The sequence below is a fragment of the Babylonia areolata genome, chromosome 18 (genome assembly GCF_041734735.1).
Source record: "Babylonia areolata isolate BAREFJ2019XMU chromosome 18, ASM4173473v1, whole genome shotgun sequence".
Lineage (NCBI taxonomy): Eukaryota > Metazoa > Mollusca > Gastropoda > Neogastropoda > Buccinidae > Babylonia > Babylonia areolata.
The window spans coordinates 52,496,925-52,515,454 of NC_134893.1; the positions used below are offsets into that span (position 1 = coordinate 52,496,925).

At 44.0% G+C, this 18,530-nt stretch overlaps 1 protein-coding gene across 1 annotated transcript in view; it reads left to right on the plus strand.

The window, feature by feature from the left end:
- The window catches only part of LOC143292055 (uncharacterized), a 90,113-nt gene that overhangs the window by 63,985 nt on the left and 7,598 nt on the right, over positions 1 to 18,530 (plus strand). The window contains exon 3 of the mRNA XM_076602230.1: positions 16,401 to 16,566. Within this exon, the coding sequence (XP_076458345.1) occupies positions 16,401 to 16,566 (166 nt within the window). The remainder of the gene's footprint in view (positions 1 to 16,400; positions 16,567 to 18,530) is intronic.

The following is an 18,530-nucleotide window of genomic DNA, read 5'->3' on the forward strand; positions in this document are numbered from 1 at the left end:
GGAACGTCAATAGATCCTATCGTTTGAGATCGAATTCAATAGACCCGAAAAAAGCCTAATGCGATGTTCCCACTCCAAACATCGCACTTAAAGAAAAAAAAAATTCGCATCAATCTTTTTGTCATTACTGAACTCCATAAAACTGTTGATTCATTACATATATATCCATGCGTATATATATATATATATATATATATATATATATATATATATATATCATACATATATATATATATATATATGTGTGTGTGTGTGTGTGTGTGCATGTGTGTGTGAGTGTGTGTGTGTGTGTGTGTGTGAGTGTGTGTGTGTGTATGTGAGTGTGAGTGTGTGTGTGTGTGTGTGTGTGTGTGTGTGTGTGTGTGTGTGAGTGTGTGTGTGTGTGTGAGTGTGTGTGTGTGTATGTGAGTGTGAGTGTGTGTGTGTGTGTGTGTGTGTGTGTGTGTGTGTGTATGTGTGTGTGTGTGTGTGTGTGTGTGTGTGTGTGTGTGTGTGTGTGTGTGTACAGAGAGACAAAAAGAGACAGGGAGAGATCACGTCCGAAAACAGAAAACGCACTCGAAAGAGTTCGGTCAAAACACAAAAATTCGCACATTAGTAGGTGGACAAACAAACGAATGAATTGTGAATACACAGATGGATGAATAAACAATTGGTATATTGATACGTAGAGAAGAAGAAAAAAAAAAGGCCAAACAATCTTGAGGACAAAAGCACGGTACATGCAAAAGGAGGTTGGGGAAGGGTTGAGCTGCCTGTCTATCATCTACACCGTACAATAAAAAATCAGGATGCCTATTTGGCTTTGTGTGTGATACAGCAGATGATATAGGCATACAAACTGAAAAGAACAAAAGTGAACACACACACACACACACACACACACACACACACACACACACACACACACACACACACACACACACACATTAACGCGCGCGCGGTGAAGGTTTGAGCCGCCTGAATATGTATACCGCAAAATGAAACCAGGATGCGAGTATGTATGATAAGCGGATGAGATCGGCATATTAATTCAAACGAACAAAAGCACACACACACACACAGAGGATACACGCGAGCTTGCTCACGTACACAGACACGCAAAAGCGCGTACGCGTATGCATAGGTAAACATACGCATTGTACCACACACACACACACACACACACACACACACACACACACACACACACACACACGTGCGCGTATACACACACACATATGGATTGACAAAGTAACATTTCGAAAACAAAATCGCATGTTATAAAAAAAAAATATATATATATATATATATATATCATGACTGAGAAAAAAAAGAGAGAGAAGAAATGCTGATATACGAGAAACAAAAGTCAAAGACAATAATATACATTTTTCACATTTTACCTTAACACTTTCAATGACACGACATAACACTCCAGAATAGAGGAGAAAAGGGTCGGGGTGGTGGGAGAAGCAGTAGAAAGGATAGGTAGGGATCAGTGTGCATTCAAAAAAAAGGCAGAAACACAGATAAGATCCACCCTGCTATTACGTTGTTCAGTGGTGGTGGTGGTGTTTAAAGGAAGGGGGTGGGAGGGGGGGAAGAGAGAGAGGGGGGGGGGGGAGATAGCGGAAACGGTGACGTCTGTGTTCGAGTGTCTCCCCGCCGAAACTATTCGTGGTTGTTTTTTTTTCACCCTTCTTTTTATGATTTAGAAAAAAAAATATTTCATTATTACCTCCAGTTCTTTCGTTCTTTTTCCTCATTCTTCTTCCTCCTCTTCTTCTTCTTCTTCAAACACCACATTTATTGTACGTAGAATGTCCTCTTACAGCAATTCATTCATGTGCAATTTCTTTCAGTAGTTTGAAACGGAGGTTAAGAAATACCGAACTGATAGACACATTCAAGACCCAAACCGTCGGTGCTTTCTTCTTATTGATGATCCGTGTTTTCCATTGATTCTTCTGTTATTAACGCGACTTGTGACTCTGTGTGTGTGTGTGTGTGTGTGTGTGTGTGTCTGTGTGTCTGTGTGTGTCTGTGTCTGTGTCTGTGTGTTAGTAGCTTTATAGAACAGTCAACACAAGTTTCCACGTCGTCAATTAGTTGTATCATTGTAGTTCATTTTCGTTTCTTTATTCTGCATATCGTATAGACACATATCAATGTCTGCGTTTTTTGTTGTTTTTTTCATTTGCTTGAGCGGCTTGTTTCCATTCAGACAGTTGTGAGATCGAGTCCCGGGTATTGTCTCTGTCCATCTTAACGGATCTGATCTCTGGAATTACGCCCCACCCCCCACCCCTGCTTGGTTAACTGAAGGAGAAAAAAAAGCCAGAAGAAAAGTGAGGAGAAAGAGGGGAGATTTGCGTATATGTGTACGTTTATCAGTACCAGTATCAGTAGCTCAAGGAGGCGTCACTGCGTTCAGACAAATCCATATACGCTACACTACGTGGGGGTGGGGCCTGGGTACGTGTATGAATGGACGAGAGAATCTACGTGAGCGTGCAGGTCACGGATGGGTGGATGTCGGGGGGTGCGGGGGGTGGGGGTGGGGCTGATTGTCGTATCATGATGATGAAACCCGTTACCCTTAGTTTAGATAAATAATTGTCGTGCCATGCATGATGTAACTCTGTTTCCTTATTCAGAATAATTCTCCAATGACTTACACTGTCTTGATAATTATAAAAGTTTGACAGTGTTATGGATTGGACTCTTGTCTAAAAGAGGACTGCAAGGTTCAAATTAACTCGCTCAATACCGCCAGTCCTCTCTTCTCCTCTACACAGACCCCTCGGATGTCCAGTGGGTGTCTGAACGACCCAACCTTTAGCTTCCGTCGTCAGAATTGTGGTATTCTTTGTCAACATTCACCTCTTCAGTATAAGAGCCTTCCGCTTGCAATATTTTGATGATGGTAATTGGGGTGAAACGCTGTTAACGTCGTCTCTTTCGCCGTTCGTATGGAGAGAGTTAATGTTCCCGGTCAACGCCCGGAATGTGTATCAGGCATCTTAAAGTGAGTTCGTGGATGGAAATCCAAACTGAGGAAAAGGGAGATAAATATGAATTTAAACAACAAAATAAGAACAGTAATTTTGGCTCATCACAAAAGGACACACACACACACACACACACACACACACACACACACAAAACACGCTGGAGACTTCCGTGCTTGCACGACTTATAGAGGCGCGTCACGTGACCTGCGCTCTCGAAGTTGATTGGCTCTCCGAAATTTCGAGCAACAAAGGCGATCGAGAGAGGCAGAACGTGCGAAAGAGCGGGCTTCTTTTTTTTTCGATTTTTTTGCTCTTTTTATGTGTGTGTATACGATGGCACTTCATTGGCCAGAGTTTGATTGTAGCAATGGAGGCTATCAACTGAAGAAATGGAGAACAGCACATGTTTGCTGCTTTTCGTCCACTGATGTCGATCGCCTTTGGCAATGCTGGAATTTGGAATAAAAGTTAGATGCGCATGCGCAAGATCCAAGATGGCCGCGGTCATTCAGGGGTCTATTTAAAGCATTGTTGCTTTGTCCTCCCTGCATTGTCTTTGCACACAGCAACATACCAAAGAGGCAAAGAGAACCCAACCCAGAAACTGGTAGTTGTGTTCACTTCGTGTTGCAATTACATGGCTTGCGTGTTTTTTTTTATGAAACCCTACGTGTTGTAAAACTAAACAAAACAAAAAATAGCAAACCCATTTCAACTTCTCATTCATTTGACACTTTCACACGGCAACAACAGTGACCCAATAAAAATGCAAGCACAAAGACTGAAAGAAAAACGCTTCAGTCAGGATCGAACAATGCCATTTGAGTTTTTAGCATGTCATTCGGCACAGACAATTGAAACAAAGCAAATACATCTCGAAACACACACACACACACACACACACACACACACACCACGAGTCCTTTTACAAGGATCTTTGTCCACGTTCGTTCTGCATCAGCAGCTCAAAACATCACATCGACCGACGCACGTTCCGGGTGATTGACAGACTGAGCAGTCACGTGATGACCTTTTTAGGGGGGAGGCGGGGAGGGGAGGAAGACTAAACAAAAAAAAAAAAAAAAAAAAACCTCCTTCCCCTCCCTTCCCCCTCTTCGAGGCGAAACCAGTGACAGGGGGTGGGGACAGTGCGTGCACGCGACACGAGCTGTGGTTCGCGAGCAAGGGGAGGGAGAGAGGGAGAGAGCGGACGGCGCCGATGGATGATAGTTTGTGCTCCCGGTGACAACGCAGCAGACGTCGTGGCTCCTAGTCAGTGCAACAAAATACTCCATGTGGAACACTCGCTTGCCATCACAGTCGCTTGTGACACGCTCACGACAATGTAGGCCATAGGAGTCCATTGCAACGGACCACTGAGTTTACAGAGCTCTGAGACTTCCTTATGCAGTCATACCGCTGTGACTTGAAAACATGAAATAAGTGCTACGGAATTAGTTTGTGTCCAGCTTCGGGATAAAAAAATAAAATAAAAAATCTTTTCCACACCCCCAGAAAATAAAACAAAGGAAGATGTTTGTAGGACGAGGTTAAAAACTTGTGGTTGCTTCGTGTTGCAAAACAATTTTTTTTAATCGGACATTCTTGTGAGAACCTTTACATTAAAACAATTAGATTGGAGGAGAAATCGTGTTCACGTAATTTTAGTGCGATACTTGGTGCAGTTCGCGTGTCACAGTGAACGTCCACCGATTGACAGCGTGTGCTTTGAGTTACAAAACAGGGTGATAACTCTTATGATCGATTGAACGACGAAGCAGAAAGTTATCAGCCTCGTTCGTTTTCGACGAAATACGGCGGAATTTGCATTGGAATTTAAAATATATACTGATCAAACTTGTGTGTGTGTGTGTGTGGAAAAGCTTGAAGAGTTTTACTTATCTATGAGGCAAGACAAAGATTTTGTTTTAATGATTAAAGTACAGGATCCTAGGAGAAGAGTCGACTTCTACAATTGTAGGTCAAGGATTTCAGCGACACTAGGCCCTTGTGCATAGAAATATTTTTAAAGAATGTCTGTTGGTTTTGTTGTTTTTCATCGGGGTGGTAACTACGTAACTTTATTTCAAATGGATTCGTGAATGGGTATTCATTTACTTCATTTCTTAACTTTAATTCTAAGGGATTGGGTTTTTTTTCGATCCAGTTGCCGTCTTGTTCACACTTGACCAGCAAACCACAGGAAACTTTTTTTTTATATATATATATCTGATAGTCATCATCAAAGGTACATATGATAAATCGATACATACCTGATAATTTTCTTGTATATATGGAAAATATTCATTAGATTATCTCTTCTCATTTTAGTTCTGCTTGTTAAGAGATTTGAATGTGGATTTACAAAAAGTACCCAGACTTCTTGAATGACTGCAAAATCAAAATCAAAATGCTTTTCACACATCGGTCACGGCTTCTTTTGTGTACTCGGTAAAGAGAAGGCTGCCAGCTGCATGGCTCTTGTGCGAATGTTCAATTTAAACATTTACCGATTCATCTGTTGCTGAACGACAATCATCTGACACCAACGTCATGGAAATATACATCGGCAGAGAATGTGGCCCACATGTGCAAGTTTAGGGACGTGTAAGAAAAACCTGACAACAACATACACATAACAGTTGTATAACAAAGGAAGAGTGAACGTTGTCGGGGATACCAGAAGCGTCGACCACACACACACACACACACACACACACACACACACACACACACACACGCACGCACGCACGCACGCACGCACACTAGTACCGTCATCACACCCGACCATTCATTCATTCAGTTGTGCCGTCTCCTGCCAAGCTTCTGTCTGATACAGTGTGAGGAACCGAACCAACACCGTCACCATTCTGTCGTCAGAACAGTGTGAGGCAACACACCAACACCGTCACCATTCTGTCGTCAGGACAGTGTGAGGTAACACACCAACACCGTCACCATTCTGTCGTCAGGACAGTGTGAGGCAACACACCAACACCGTCACCATTCTGTCGTCAGAACATTGTGAGGCAACACACCAACACCGTCACCATTCTGTCGTCAGAACAGTGTGATGCAACACACCAACACCGTCATCATTCTGTCGTCAGAACATTGTGAGGCAACACACCAACACCGTCATCATTCTGTCGTCAGGACATTGTGAGGCAACACACCAACACCGTCACCATTCTGTCGTCAGGACATTGTGAGGCAACGCACCAACACCGTCATCATTCTGTCGTCAGGACAGTGTGAGGTAACACACCAACACCGTCACCAGTCTGTCGTCAGAACAGTGTGAGATAACAACGCAACACCGTCACCATTCTGTCGTCAGAACAGTGTGGGGTAACACACCAACACCGTCACCATTCTGTCGTCAGAACAGTGTGAGGTAACACACCAACACCGTCACCATTCTGTCGTCAGAACAGTGTGAGATAACAACGCAACACCGTCACCATTCTGTCGTCAGAACAGTGTGAGGTAACACACCAACACCGTCACCATTCTGTCGTCAGAACAGTGTGAGGCAACACACCAACACCGTCACCAGTCTGTCGTCAGGACAGTGTGAGGTAACACACCAACACCGTCACCATTCTGTCGTCAGAACAGTGTGAGGTAACACACCAACACCGTCACCAGTCTGTCGTCAGAACAGTGTGAGATAACACACCAACACCGTCACCATTCTGTCGTCAGAACATTGTGAGGCAACACACCAACACCGTCATCATTCTGTCGTCAGAACAGTGTGAGGCAACACACCAACACCGTCATCATTCTGTCGTCAGGACATTGTGAGGCAACACACCAACACCGTCACCATTCTGTCGTCAGAACATTGTGAGGCAACACACCAACACCGTCATCATTCTGTCGTGAGGACAGTGTGAGGTAACACACCAACACCGTCACCATTCTGTCGTCAGAACAGTGTGAGGCAACACACCAACGCCGTCACCATTCTGTCGTCAGAACATTGTGAGGCAACACACCAACACCGTCACCATTCTGTCGTCAGAACATTGTGAGGCAACACACCAACGCCGCCACCATTCTGTCCAGCGAGTCCCCCTGCTTTCAGGGAGGGGTGGCGTCCTCCCAGCTGCCCCCGCATCCCTGGACCCACCACCAGTTCCCCCCCACCCCGCCCCCGGGCCCCATGCCCCCTTGGGAGGCCATGTTGGCGCCCACCCCCCGGGGCTGTGGCGAGGACCTGGGGCCGTCCGGGCACGGTCATTTCCAGTGTCTCAACACCTACCCCTACCACCCCTGTGCCGCTGCCGCCGCTGCTGCCACCCACCCGTCCGCGGCTGTCGCTCTGGACATGATGGAGTTGTATCAGTCCTACAAAAGTGAGTTGGCTTGGTACCGTTCAACTGTGTGTTTCGCACAGAAGGGAGGGATAGGGGTGGGGGAAGAGGAAATGAGGGGGAATAGCGGATGTATTATGGAAGTACCAGAAATGTGGTATATGGAAATTACGAGAGCACATACTACACACACACGCGAGCTCGCGCTCGCGAACTGATCTCCCCCCCTCCGTGAATATGATTCGAGTGCACATCCATTGTTTTGTGTTTGCGCGCGCGCGTGTGTGTGGGAGGGGGTTGAGAGAGAGAGATAAGAACAAAGGAGAGAAAAGTGGATCTTTTGCATGTGTTTTCAAACAAAGGGGGTTAAGGGACTACAGTGACTTTGCACCTGAGAAAAGTAGAAACAAAAGGCTCCACCTTCAATCTCTCAGGGGTTCAGGAATAACAGTATGAACGCCGCATAATTTCTTTTGCATCTTGGCAAAGTTTTTGACTCACTTGTGTAAACAAAGTGAGTCTATGTTTTAACCCGGTGTTCGGTTGGCTGTCTGTGTGTGTGTGTGTGTGTCTGTGTGTCCGTGGTAAACTTTAACATTGACATTTTGTTTGCAAATACTTTGTCAGTTGACACCAAATTAGGCATAAAAATAGGAAAAATTCAGTTCTTTCCAGTCATCTTGTTTAAAACAATACTGCACCTCTGGGATGGGCACACAAAAAATAAAAAATGAAGCCTAATTATATGCAAACTGCATTTACTGTTATATTTATATTTTTTGTATTCTCTAAACTTGGCACTTTGATCTGATATTCTGACCCAACAACAAGAGCAGTCATTATTATCATTTTTTGTTCAAACAGGAAATTCTTTTGCTAAGCATGGAAGTTTTATTTGTTTTGCAAACGTTTTGGTGCGGATAGTAAAAAAGGGAAATTACTCTGTAATTAATGCTAGGGGACTTAATTTGCTTTAAACTGATCTTTCTCATCTTAAACATTACATTTTGAAATTATACTCAATACATAAAAAGCTTGGATTTTTTTTAAAGTGTATCACAAGTGAGTCTTGAAGGCCTTGCCTCTCTTGTTGTTGTTGTTGTTGTTTTCAAAATGGCAGAATTGTTGTTTATTTGAACGTGTTTTCACCCACTGCTTTGTAGTGCTTTATGTATTGGGCACTTTTAATTTTCAGTTATCATTGTTTTTATTTCCACCAGGTCAGGAACCGCTTTGACAGTTTGATAGCAATTTAAAATTGAGTGAACATTAATTCTCCTCGTCATTTTAAAGTGGTAATATCAAGGCTTGTTTTGAGTTAGCTAGTTTCCGTTGGGTCTTCAGACTTGATCAATTGAAGTATGGTATTCGAAGATTGCAAATTTATAAAGCAAAAATAAATGAGTAATTCATTGATTCATTCATCTCTGTTTAACGAACGAGAAGAATGATATGATTTCTTTCATAACAATATTGATCACAGTAATCAAATACAACAACAGTGTTTGGGGAAAAAAAAAAAAAAAGAAAATCAGCAACAACAATAACAACAACAACAACAACAACAACAACAACAACCAAAAAACCCATCAGACTAAATTAGCAGCAGTTTACACAAAATAACACAGAAATTGGAACGTAAAACAGAAGAATAACAAAAGAAAAGTTGATAGGTGGCAAAACGTAATGTGTACGCTTCCTCCTCAAGCAGTTGATACCAAACACAGTGAGGAAACCAAGTTATGAATTGCAACACCAGATTAATAGTTGTATGATTGTGTGATTTCGTGTGTGTGTGTGTGTGTGAGAGAGAGAGAGAGAGAGAGAGAGAGAGAGAGAGAGAGATCCCTACTTTTATCAACATAAGGTAGACTGATTTTCCTTGAGATCGACGCGATCTGTGTGCACAGTCTGTATAGGCTCGAAAAACATAAACAGTTTTGTGCTCACGGCACCATGTCCTGCCGATTTTTTTTTTTTTTTTTTTTTTTTTTTTTTCATTACCAAACTTTGCACCCAAAGCCAGAAATACCATGATCATGGTGCTCATGTTTCAGTGGACTTGAAATAAACTGGGATCCATCACTTCGGATTCAGTTCGACCGCCCCATCCATTATCAACATTGCTATCATCATTATTATGATAATTACTGTTATCATTATTCTTCTTTAGCTTTATTATCATCATCATCATCATTATTATTATCATTATCGTTATTATTATTATTATATATATACATCTAAAATTCACATCATGTTCACAGAATGGAAACAATGTGATGAATGAGAAGAAAAAAATATGTGTACAAGTGGCACAGGCGTCAATACAACTAATACCGAATCGGAAAACATTCAAACTGTTTTAGTGAAAATATGTTTTCGTGCTCTCTCTCTCTCTCTCTCTCTCTCTCTCTCTCTCTCTCCATCTATCTATCTATCTATCTATCTATCTCTATGTTTATCAATAAACTTTTTTTTTTAAACACATTGTCCCTAAGTCTCATTTATGACGTGAGGTTGAGCGTGGAGCTGGGGATACGGAGTGTAGATATGGAGGAGTTCAGAAAGATACTGTCAGTGATCCACAGTGACTGCACAAAATGTCCAGAGTGAGCAGCTAGCTAAGTTTGCAGTGTGTTCGTTCGGAAACCTACCACCAGTGGAGAGATGGAAGGAGAGGAGAAACGTGGTCAGATTTTTGCTCCTGCAAATGAGTTCGGCGAGGTGTGTGTGTGTGTGCGTTTGGTGGTTGGTTTTTTTGGGGGGGTTTTGGGGTTTTTTGTTTTTTTTTTTGGGGGGGGGGGGGGTTGGTTTCTTTCTTTCTTTCTTTCTTTCTTTCTTTTTGTGTTTTTGTTTCTTTGTCGAATAATATGTATTTAGGAAGGCCGACCAAAACAGAATAACAAAAATCCATTCTCGAGAGCACAAAAGCGCGCACAAGTGTTTTGGTTGCATCCGGCCGTAGACAAGATAGTGGCGGATAGAACTGATTCTGCGCAGTTCCAGACAGGCAACTTTACATAATTATGTTTCATTTTCAGTGTCAGGTGTCAGAGCGTGCGGACAGATCCATATACGCTACACCAAATCTACTGAATAAAGAAGCAGATGACTGTCCTGCAACACGCTTGTAAGACAGGCTGTGGAAATGCCAAGGAAGCGAGAGAATCTGAGCGCATTGGTTCGAATCCCGGCACAGTTGCCAGTATTTTCTTCCCCTCCACTAGACTTTGAGTGGTGGTCTGGACGCTAGTCATTCGGATGAGACGATAAACCGAGGTCCCGTGTGCAGCATGCAACCCACGGAAACGAAAGGGTTGTCCCTGGCAAAATTCTGTAGAAAAACCCACTTCGATAGGAAAACATTAATACTGCAGGCAGGGAAAAAAGATTATTAATGGGTGGCGCTCTTAGTGTAGCGACGCGCTCTCTCTGGGGAGAACAGCCCGAATTTGACAGAAAAATCTGTTGTGACAAAAAAGAGTAATACAATACAATACAATACAATACAATACAAGTTTTACGTTGGGTGTCTGACTGAAATGTGAACTCGAACTCGCTTCACCAGTTGAGCTAACCGTGATGTACTTGACAATATGGGTGTACGGGTGTGTGTGGGAGGGAAAAGCGTCCACCCTGTTTCTTTTGCTTAGATGGTGATGGTGAACATGGTGATAACGATGTTGTTACTGATGCTAAGAATAATATTAATGATAGTTATGATGGTGATGATAAATCAAAGAAACCTATCGCCGCGACAGACTAACAAAAAAAAAAAGAAAGAAAGAAAGAAAGAAAGAAAACATAATGGCCTGTCTGAATAGACAGGCGACAGCTTGCTTGAAAATGAGCTGGTTGGACAACACAGAAGACACAAAGACCATGTCGGACCACAAGCTGTTTTATTTCACCCGGCATCGCCAACCTAAATGATTCGATCGACAAACCTTCTAGGACTCCGGTGATGGAATATCAGTACCACCATTTGGCGGATAAGGGAGAGTGGAATGAGAGTAATTGAATTGGTGTGTGTGGGGGGGGGGGGGGGGTTCTTTTATGTTGGACAAAGACCTACAAATAAAAATGATGATGCACAGATGATGTGCAGTTGGTTGGATACCCTTGTCGTTTGACGCAGCGGCCATTTTGGATGTTTTAGAGCGGCCGCTAACGAGTCTGAACATTTAGATCTATATATTATGATGTTCGTTGTGGTTTTTTTTTTATCATTATAAGTTTACTTTCGTTTTTGGAATAAAAAATGCGACAGACACATATCGACTGTGTTGATATTTATGACATGCTGCTGACAGCTAGTGCATGACAAAGGTGCGTTGGTTGGGTGGGGGCAGGGGGAGAGAGGTGCAAAGGAGGATCTGAACTCTTATCTTGGAAGACAGCAAATCGGGCTGAGTGGTTACTGTTTGAATTCTTAAGGGAGTGAGACGTGTGTCCCTCACATCCCCTCCCATCCCCCACTCTCTCTCTCTCTCTCTCTCTCTCTCTCTCTCTCTCTCTCTTTCTCTCTCTCTCTCTCTCTCTCTGTGGGATTTTTTGTTTGTTTTAAGTGAAGAAGGTGGCAAAATCGTCAAGTCGCTTACCTGCCAATACAGTGTCCGTGAGGGTCTGGGTTCGATTCCCGCTCTAGCCCTGTCTCCCAAGTTTGACTGGAAAATCAAACTGAGCGTCCAGTCATTCGGGTGAGACGATAAACCGAAGTCCCGTGTGAAGCACTCACTCGGCGCACTGACACACACACACACACACAAAAACAAACCATGGCAACATAAGTGTTATCCAATGGCAAAATTCTGCAGAAGAAATCCACTCTGACAGACACACACAAATATGTGTGTGTGTGTGTGTGTGTGTGTGTGTGTGTACTCAAGGCCTGACAAAGCGCATTGGGTTATACTGCCGGTCAGCCATCTGCCAAGCAGAATTGATGTAGTGTATATGGATTTGTCCGAACGCAGTGACAGTGACGCCTCCTTGAGAAACTGAAATTGAAAGTCTGGTTTATTTAAGCTCTCTTTTTTTTTTCTTTTTTTTTTGCCGGAAATCGATCAAAAGGACCAGCACCAAACATGATGGAGACACAGCACTTTGAGTGATGAGCAGGACAGTGGTGCGAAGAGACAGAACAGATCCAGTGGGTTCTTTAACTTTGTTGCCAGGCCGCCTTGGGCAGAGCGAAAAGTGGGAAACGCTGTGTGGGTAGAGCTGGGGACTGTCGCTGTCTCTGTCTCTGTCTCTTGTTTCTTTTCTCTGTTTATTTGCATGTCTCAACCTGTTTTTCCCTCCCTCTCTCTCTCTGTCTCTCTCACTCTCTCTCTCTCTGTCTCTCTCTCTCTCTGTGTGCTGCTGCTGCTGTTGCTGCTGATGATGATGATGATACAAGTACTTATACAGCGCCTCTCATTCGGTCAGAGACCAAGCTCTTAGCGCTTTACAAATACGGAGCGCTTTTGGTCGCTCATCATTCGTTTCCTTGTGTCATTTAGTCAAGTTTCAGTCACGCACGCACGCACAGAGAGAGAGAGAGAGAGAGAGAGAGAGAGAGAGAGAACTTGTTACTTTTACGACCGTTTGTTTATTATTTCCCCCCGCCGTGTAGGCAGTCATACTCTGTCTGTCTGTCTGTGTTTCTTTCCGTTGCTTTTGGTTTTCTGTCTGTCTCTGTAAGTCTGTCTGTCTGTCCGCCTCTCTCTCTCTCTCTCTCTCTCTCTCTCTATCTATCTATCTATCTCTCTATCTATCTATCTATCTATCTCCCTCTCTCTTTCTATCACTCTCTCTTTTCTTCTCTCTCTCTCTCACTCCCCCCTCTCTCACTCTCTCTCTCTTCCTCTCTCTCTCTGTCATTCTCCCCCCTCTCTCTCAATCTATCTCTCTTTCTTCCTCCCTCTCTCTGTCACTCTCCCCCATCCCTCTCTCAATCTCTCTCTCTCTCTTCCGCTCTCTCTCTCTGTCACTCTCCCCCTCTCTCAGTCTCTCTCTTCCTCTCTCTCTCTCTCTCTCTGTCACTCTCCCCCTTTCTCTCAATCTTTCTCTCTTCTTCTCTCTCTGTCACTCCCTCCCTCTCTCAATCTCTCTCACTCTTCCTCTCTATCTCTGTCACTCCCCCCCTCTCTCAATCTCTCTCTCTCTTCCTCTCTCTCTCTCAGTCACTCTCCCCCCTCTCTCTCTCTCTCTCTCTCTCTCTCTCTCTCTCTGACACTCTCCCCCCTCTCAATTTCTCCCTCTCTTCCCCCCCTCTCTCTCTGTCACTCTCCCCCTCTCTCAATCTCTCTCTCTCTCTCTCTCTTCCTCTCTCTGTCACTATCCCCCCTCTCAATCTCTCTCTCTCTTCCTCTGTCACTACCCCCCCTCTCAATCTCTCTCTCTCTTCCTCTGTCACTACCCCCCCCTCTCAATCTCTCTCTCTCTCTTCCTCTGTCACTACCCCCCCCTCTCAATCTCTCTCTCTCTTCCTCTGTCACTACCCCCCCTCTCAATCTCTCTCTCTCTTTGTCACTACCCCCCCTCTCAATCTCTCTCTCTCTCTTCCTCTCTCTGTCACTCTCCCCCTCTCTCAATCTCTCTCTCTTCTTCCCTCTCAATCTCTCTCTCTCTCTCTCTCTCTCTCTCTCTCTCTCTCTCTCTCTCTCTCTCTCCCCCTTCACTCGGAGCTATGTTCAAAATATGAATGAACCAGAAAGGTGAGAGGGGTTCGTGGAAGGGGGAAAGTAGTACACACACACAGACGTGAACGGCGAGAGGCGGAAGGAAGGGAGGTAAGAACGCTTCAGTAACTACTAATGCACAGCCCTGTGGTGCGTTGAGTGAGTACACTTTTTTTTTTCTTTTTTTTTAACAACGAAACAAAAAGGAAAGAGGAAACAGACAAGGATTTTTTTTAAAAAAGAAAAAAAGAAGAAGTTGAAAGACTAAAAACTGAACTTTCGTCAAAAAAGAAAAGAGAGAGAGAGAGAGAGAAATAGTGAAGGACTGCTCATTGAATTCATTCAAAATTGATGATACAGTGTTAAAAAGAACTGCCTTTCTTTCGGTTGTACTTGGTTCGTGGAAACATGATGGGGGCCACGAATACTTTAATGTAGCCTTGACTGTTGAGTCCTTACTGAGTCCTTAATTAATCAACTCTCCTACACCACCAGCTCTCCCTCTCTCTCTCTCTCCCTCTCTCTTTCACTGTCAACAAGATTTAGGTTAGGCGTGTCAGACTTAGCTACACATTACTATAGATACAGAGATTTTACTGACAATGATTTAATTTGCCCACTATGTAAAGAAGACAAAGAAGACGAGGTACATTTTGTTTTTCGTTGTCCAGCTCTTTGTAGAATTAGAGAAAAATATATACCACCTAAGTACTATCGACAGCCATGTTTATTCAAACTGAGTTTATTATTGTCATCCACGAGACATGCTGATATATGGAATCTGGCACTGTTTTTACACCAGGCATTTAAATTTCGGGATATCGTGACATCTTAAGATGCTGTACTTCATTGCAGCGTTTATGTAATGTGTGTACGTATTATGGTTGGTTATATATTTTCATTTTGTTTGTTATTACTTATATTGTCACTTACCCCTTCATAAGGGGCCTAGGCCTATTAATGAATAAATAATCTGAATCTGAATCTCTTTCACTGTCTCCTTCTCACCCCCTCTCTCTCTCTTCCTCCCTCCCTCCCCCATCTCTCTGTCTCTCTCTCCCTCTCTCTGTCTCTCTCTTCTCTTTCTCTCTCCTTCTCCTCCTCTCTCTCTCCCCCCTCTCCCCCCCTCCCTCTCTCTCTCTCTCTCCTCCCGCCTCTCTTCTTATCGTATCACCACTCCTCCCCTGCTGTATGTGTCTTGCATTTCCCGGGCAAGGTTGGGGCGTGCATAGGTGATTATGAAAGGAAATGTAGAGGTTGTATATCGCGTTTTTTCTTCTTCTTTTTTTTTTTTTTTTTTCCTTACTACTCTCACACCTTCCGATTTCTTTTTTCCTTTTTTTTCTTCCTCTTTTTTTTTTTTTTTTTAATACGAAGACGGGTAGCTTATCCTCCTTCGTTGCTACTGTTTATATTGTTTGTTGTTGTTGTTGACGGTGTGATTGTCCTCCTGCTCCTCCTCCTCCTCCTTCTCCTCCTCTTTCACTTCGTTTTCCTTCTCTATCCCCTCCTCATCCTCGTCCCCCACGTCCTCCTCCTCCCCCACCTCCTCCCTTCTCCTCCCCCCGCCTCCACCTCCTCTTCCACCTCCTCCTCCACCTCCTCTATCTCTCCTCCCCCTCCTCCACCTTCTCTTCATGCTCCTCCACCTCCTCTATCCTTCTCCCCCACCTCCTCCTCCTCCCCCACCTCTTCCACCTCCTTCTGTCTCCTCCTTCTCTCCCACCTCCTCCTCCCTCACCTCCTCCTCCCCCACATCCTCCTCCACCCCTACCTCCTCCTCCTCCCCCTCTACCTCATCATCCTCCCCCACATCCTCCTCCACCTCTACCTCCCCCTCTACCTCATCATCTCCCCCACCTCCTTCTCCACCTCTACCTCCTCCTCCTCCTCCTTCTACTCTCCCACCTCCTCCTCCACCTCTACCTCATTCTCCTCCCCCGCCTCCTCCTCCTCTACCTCCTCGTCCTCCTCCCTCACCTCCTCCTCTTCCAATACCTCCTCTACCTCCTCCTCCTTTATCTCCTCTTCCTCCTCTTTATTAACCTCCTCTATCTCCTCCTCCTCCTCCACCTCATCCTCCCCACCTCCTTCTCCTTACCACCTCCCCCTCCTCCTCTATCTCCTCCTCCTCCACCTCATCCTCCCCACCTCCTTCTCCTTCCCACCCCCTCCCCCCTCCTCAATCTCCTCTTCCACCACCCCCTCCTCCTCCTCTATCTCCTCCACCAGCACCTCCTCTCCCTTCTCCCCTTCCTCTTCCACCACCACCCTCCTCCTCTATCTCCTCCCACCACCACCTCTTCTCCCTCATCCCCCTCCTCTTCCACTACCCCCCTCCTCCCCCTCCTCCTCCTTCTCCTCCTTGAGATGCTGAGTGACTGTACTGTGCACGATGACACGTGGTGATGCTGCAGGTTCAGCGGGGGTGAACCAGCTGGGGGGCAAGTACATGAACGGCCGTCCGCTGCCTGAGGAGATCAGGAAGAGGATGGTGGACCTGCGCGAGAAGGGCTGCAAGCCCACGGAGATATCCCGCATCCTCCGCGTGTCCCACGGCTGTGTCAGCAAGATCCTCACCAAGTAAGGGGCCTGCACGTCCTCTTCTTCGTCTTCTTCTTCTTCTTCTTCTTCTTCTTCTTCTTCTTCTTCTTCTTCTTCTTCTACTGTTTGTTGACGTTGTTGCTGTTGCTGTTGCTGTTTCTGTTGTTGTTGTTGTTGTTGTTGTTGTTGTTCTTCTTCTTCTTCTTCTTCTTCTTCTTCTTCTTCTACTGTTTGTTGACGTTGTTGCTGTTTCTGTTGTTGTTGTTGTTCTTCTTCTTCTACTACTACTACTACTACTACTACTACTACTACTACTACTACTACTACTACTACTACTATGTGTTGATGTTGCTGTTTCTGTTGTTGTTGTTGGTGGTGGTGGTGGTGGTGGTCTTCTTCTTCTTCTTCTTCTTCTTCTTCTTCTTCTCCTTCTCCTCCTTCTCCATCTTCTTCTTCTTCTTCATTCTTTTTCTTTTTTATTTCTTCTTCTTCATATTCTTCTTCTTCTTTAACTTTGTAAAGAGTCTTTGGGGCGCCACACACGAAAACTCCTTTACAACTTGGTCAGCTTATCTTTAACACCCAAAATGATGTCGTTTTTCACCACCAGTATTCGAAGTCTTTCGCCACAAATGATGTTGTTGACACCACAAATAACAGATTGACCCCACTTTATGGGTTTTACACCACAAATAAAATCATTTTCATCTCAAATTGTATCGTTTTCACCCGAAGTGGTGTCTTTTACACAACAACCGAACCCCCCTTTCTGCTAAATGATGTCCTCCACATATAAATCAGTTATATATCGTTTTAGAGATAATCGACGGAGAACGGCAAAATTCTTATTGCTACGAGAATTGCTGTTGCCTGAACTCTTCACGAGTGTCATTCTCACTTTATTACTAATCATACTCTTATCATCGTGGAAGCTCTGGACAAGAATAAAAAATTAAAAAAAACCAAGAAGTTTGTGGCTGTCACTGTCAACAGGTCCCGAAACCTGGTTTGGTTCTGTGGTCGCTGCACTGCTGAACACATCACCAACATTCAGAAGTCGGAAGTTCCTAAAAGATTTCCTAAATTTACCCATAAGCATAATGTTAGAGGAGAAAAACGATAACTTAAGTCGCCAAGTTGGCAAATTCATTTTCCATGCTGTAAGAAGGAGACAACAAATCAATGCACGTTAACGGATTTTATCAATACCGCCCCGAGAAATGTGTTTCTCGAATTTTCATTAAACTTTGAATGCCAATGTTATTGGTAGTTTAGAATGTATGCCGTGCAGTGAATTAACTTTATACTCAATCTGGAAAATGACCTCATACTTAATAACAAAAAAAATAATTCGTATAAACTGTGTTTAAAATGAAGTCACTTCATAGTCTGTAAATGAGCTGCTGGATTACCCATCTCCTCTTCCCCCATCCCTCTTCCCCTTCCCCAATGTGTGTGTATGCCTATGGCCGAAACACATTAAACCCATCTGAATTTGAATCTGAATCTGAATCTATTTCTGGCCGTCATGGCATAAGAAGGACCTGAATTTCGGCAAAACTCCTCTCTGTCTGTTCAGTGATGTTGTCAGTCCACCTCTTTCGCTGTCTGCCTCTTTGTAACTGTGCAAGCATGGTGTTATCAGATTTGGGTTTAAACCTTGAACATATTCAATTAAATTTTCTGATGCGACAGTCACGTCGATTAATTCATCACGTATTAAAACCCCTTCACTGCCCTGCACGTATGTGACACGTCCATAGCCACGTCACTGATGACATCAGCAGAAGAAGAGGAAATAACTCTGCGGGAAGGCTGAAAATTCACACAGTGTATCTAGAGTTGTATATCTCCAGACCATTTTCTCAGTTTTAGGCTTATTGTTTTGGATATTGTTTTATGACTTGAAAGACCACTTTCTATTGTTTTTCCCATGGCGGTAGAAGAATAAAATTAATTGCTGGATTTGGGAGAGAAAAAATAGATAAAGGAAAAAAAAAAAA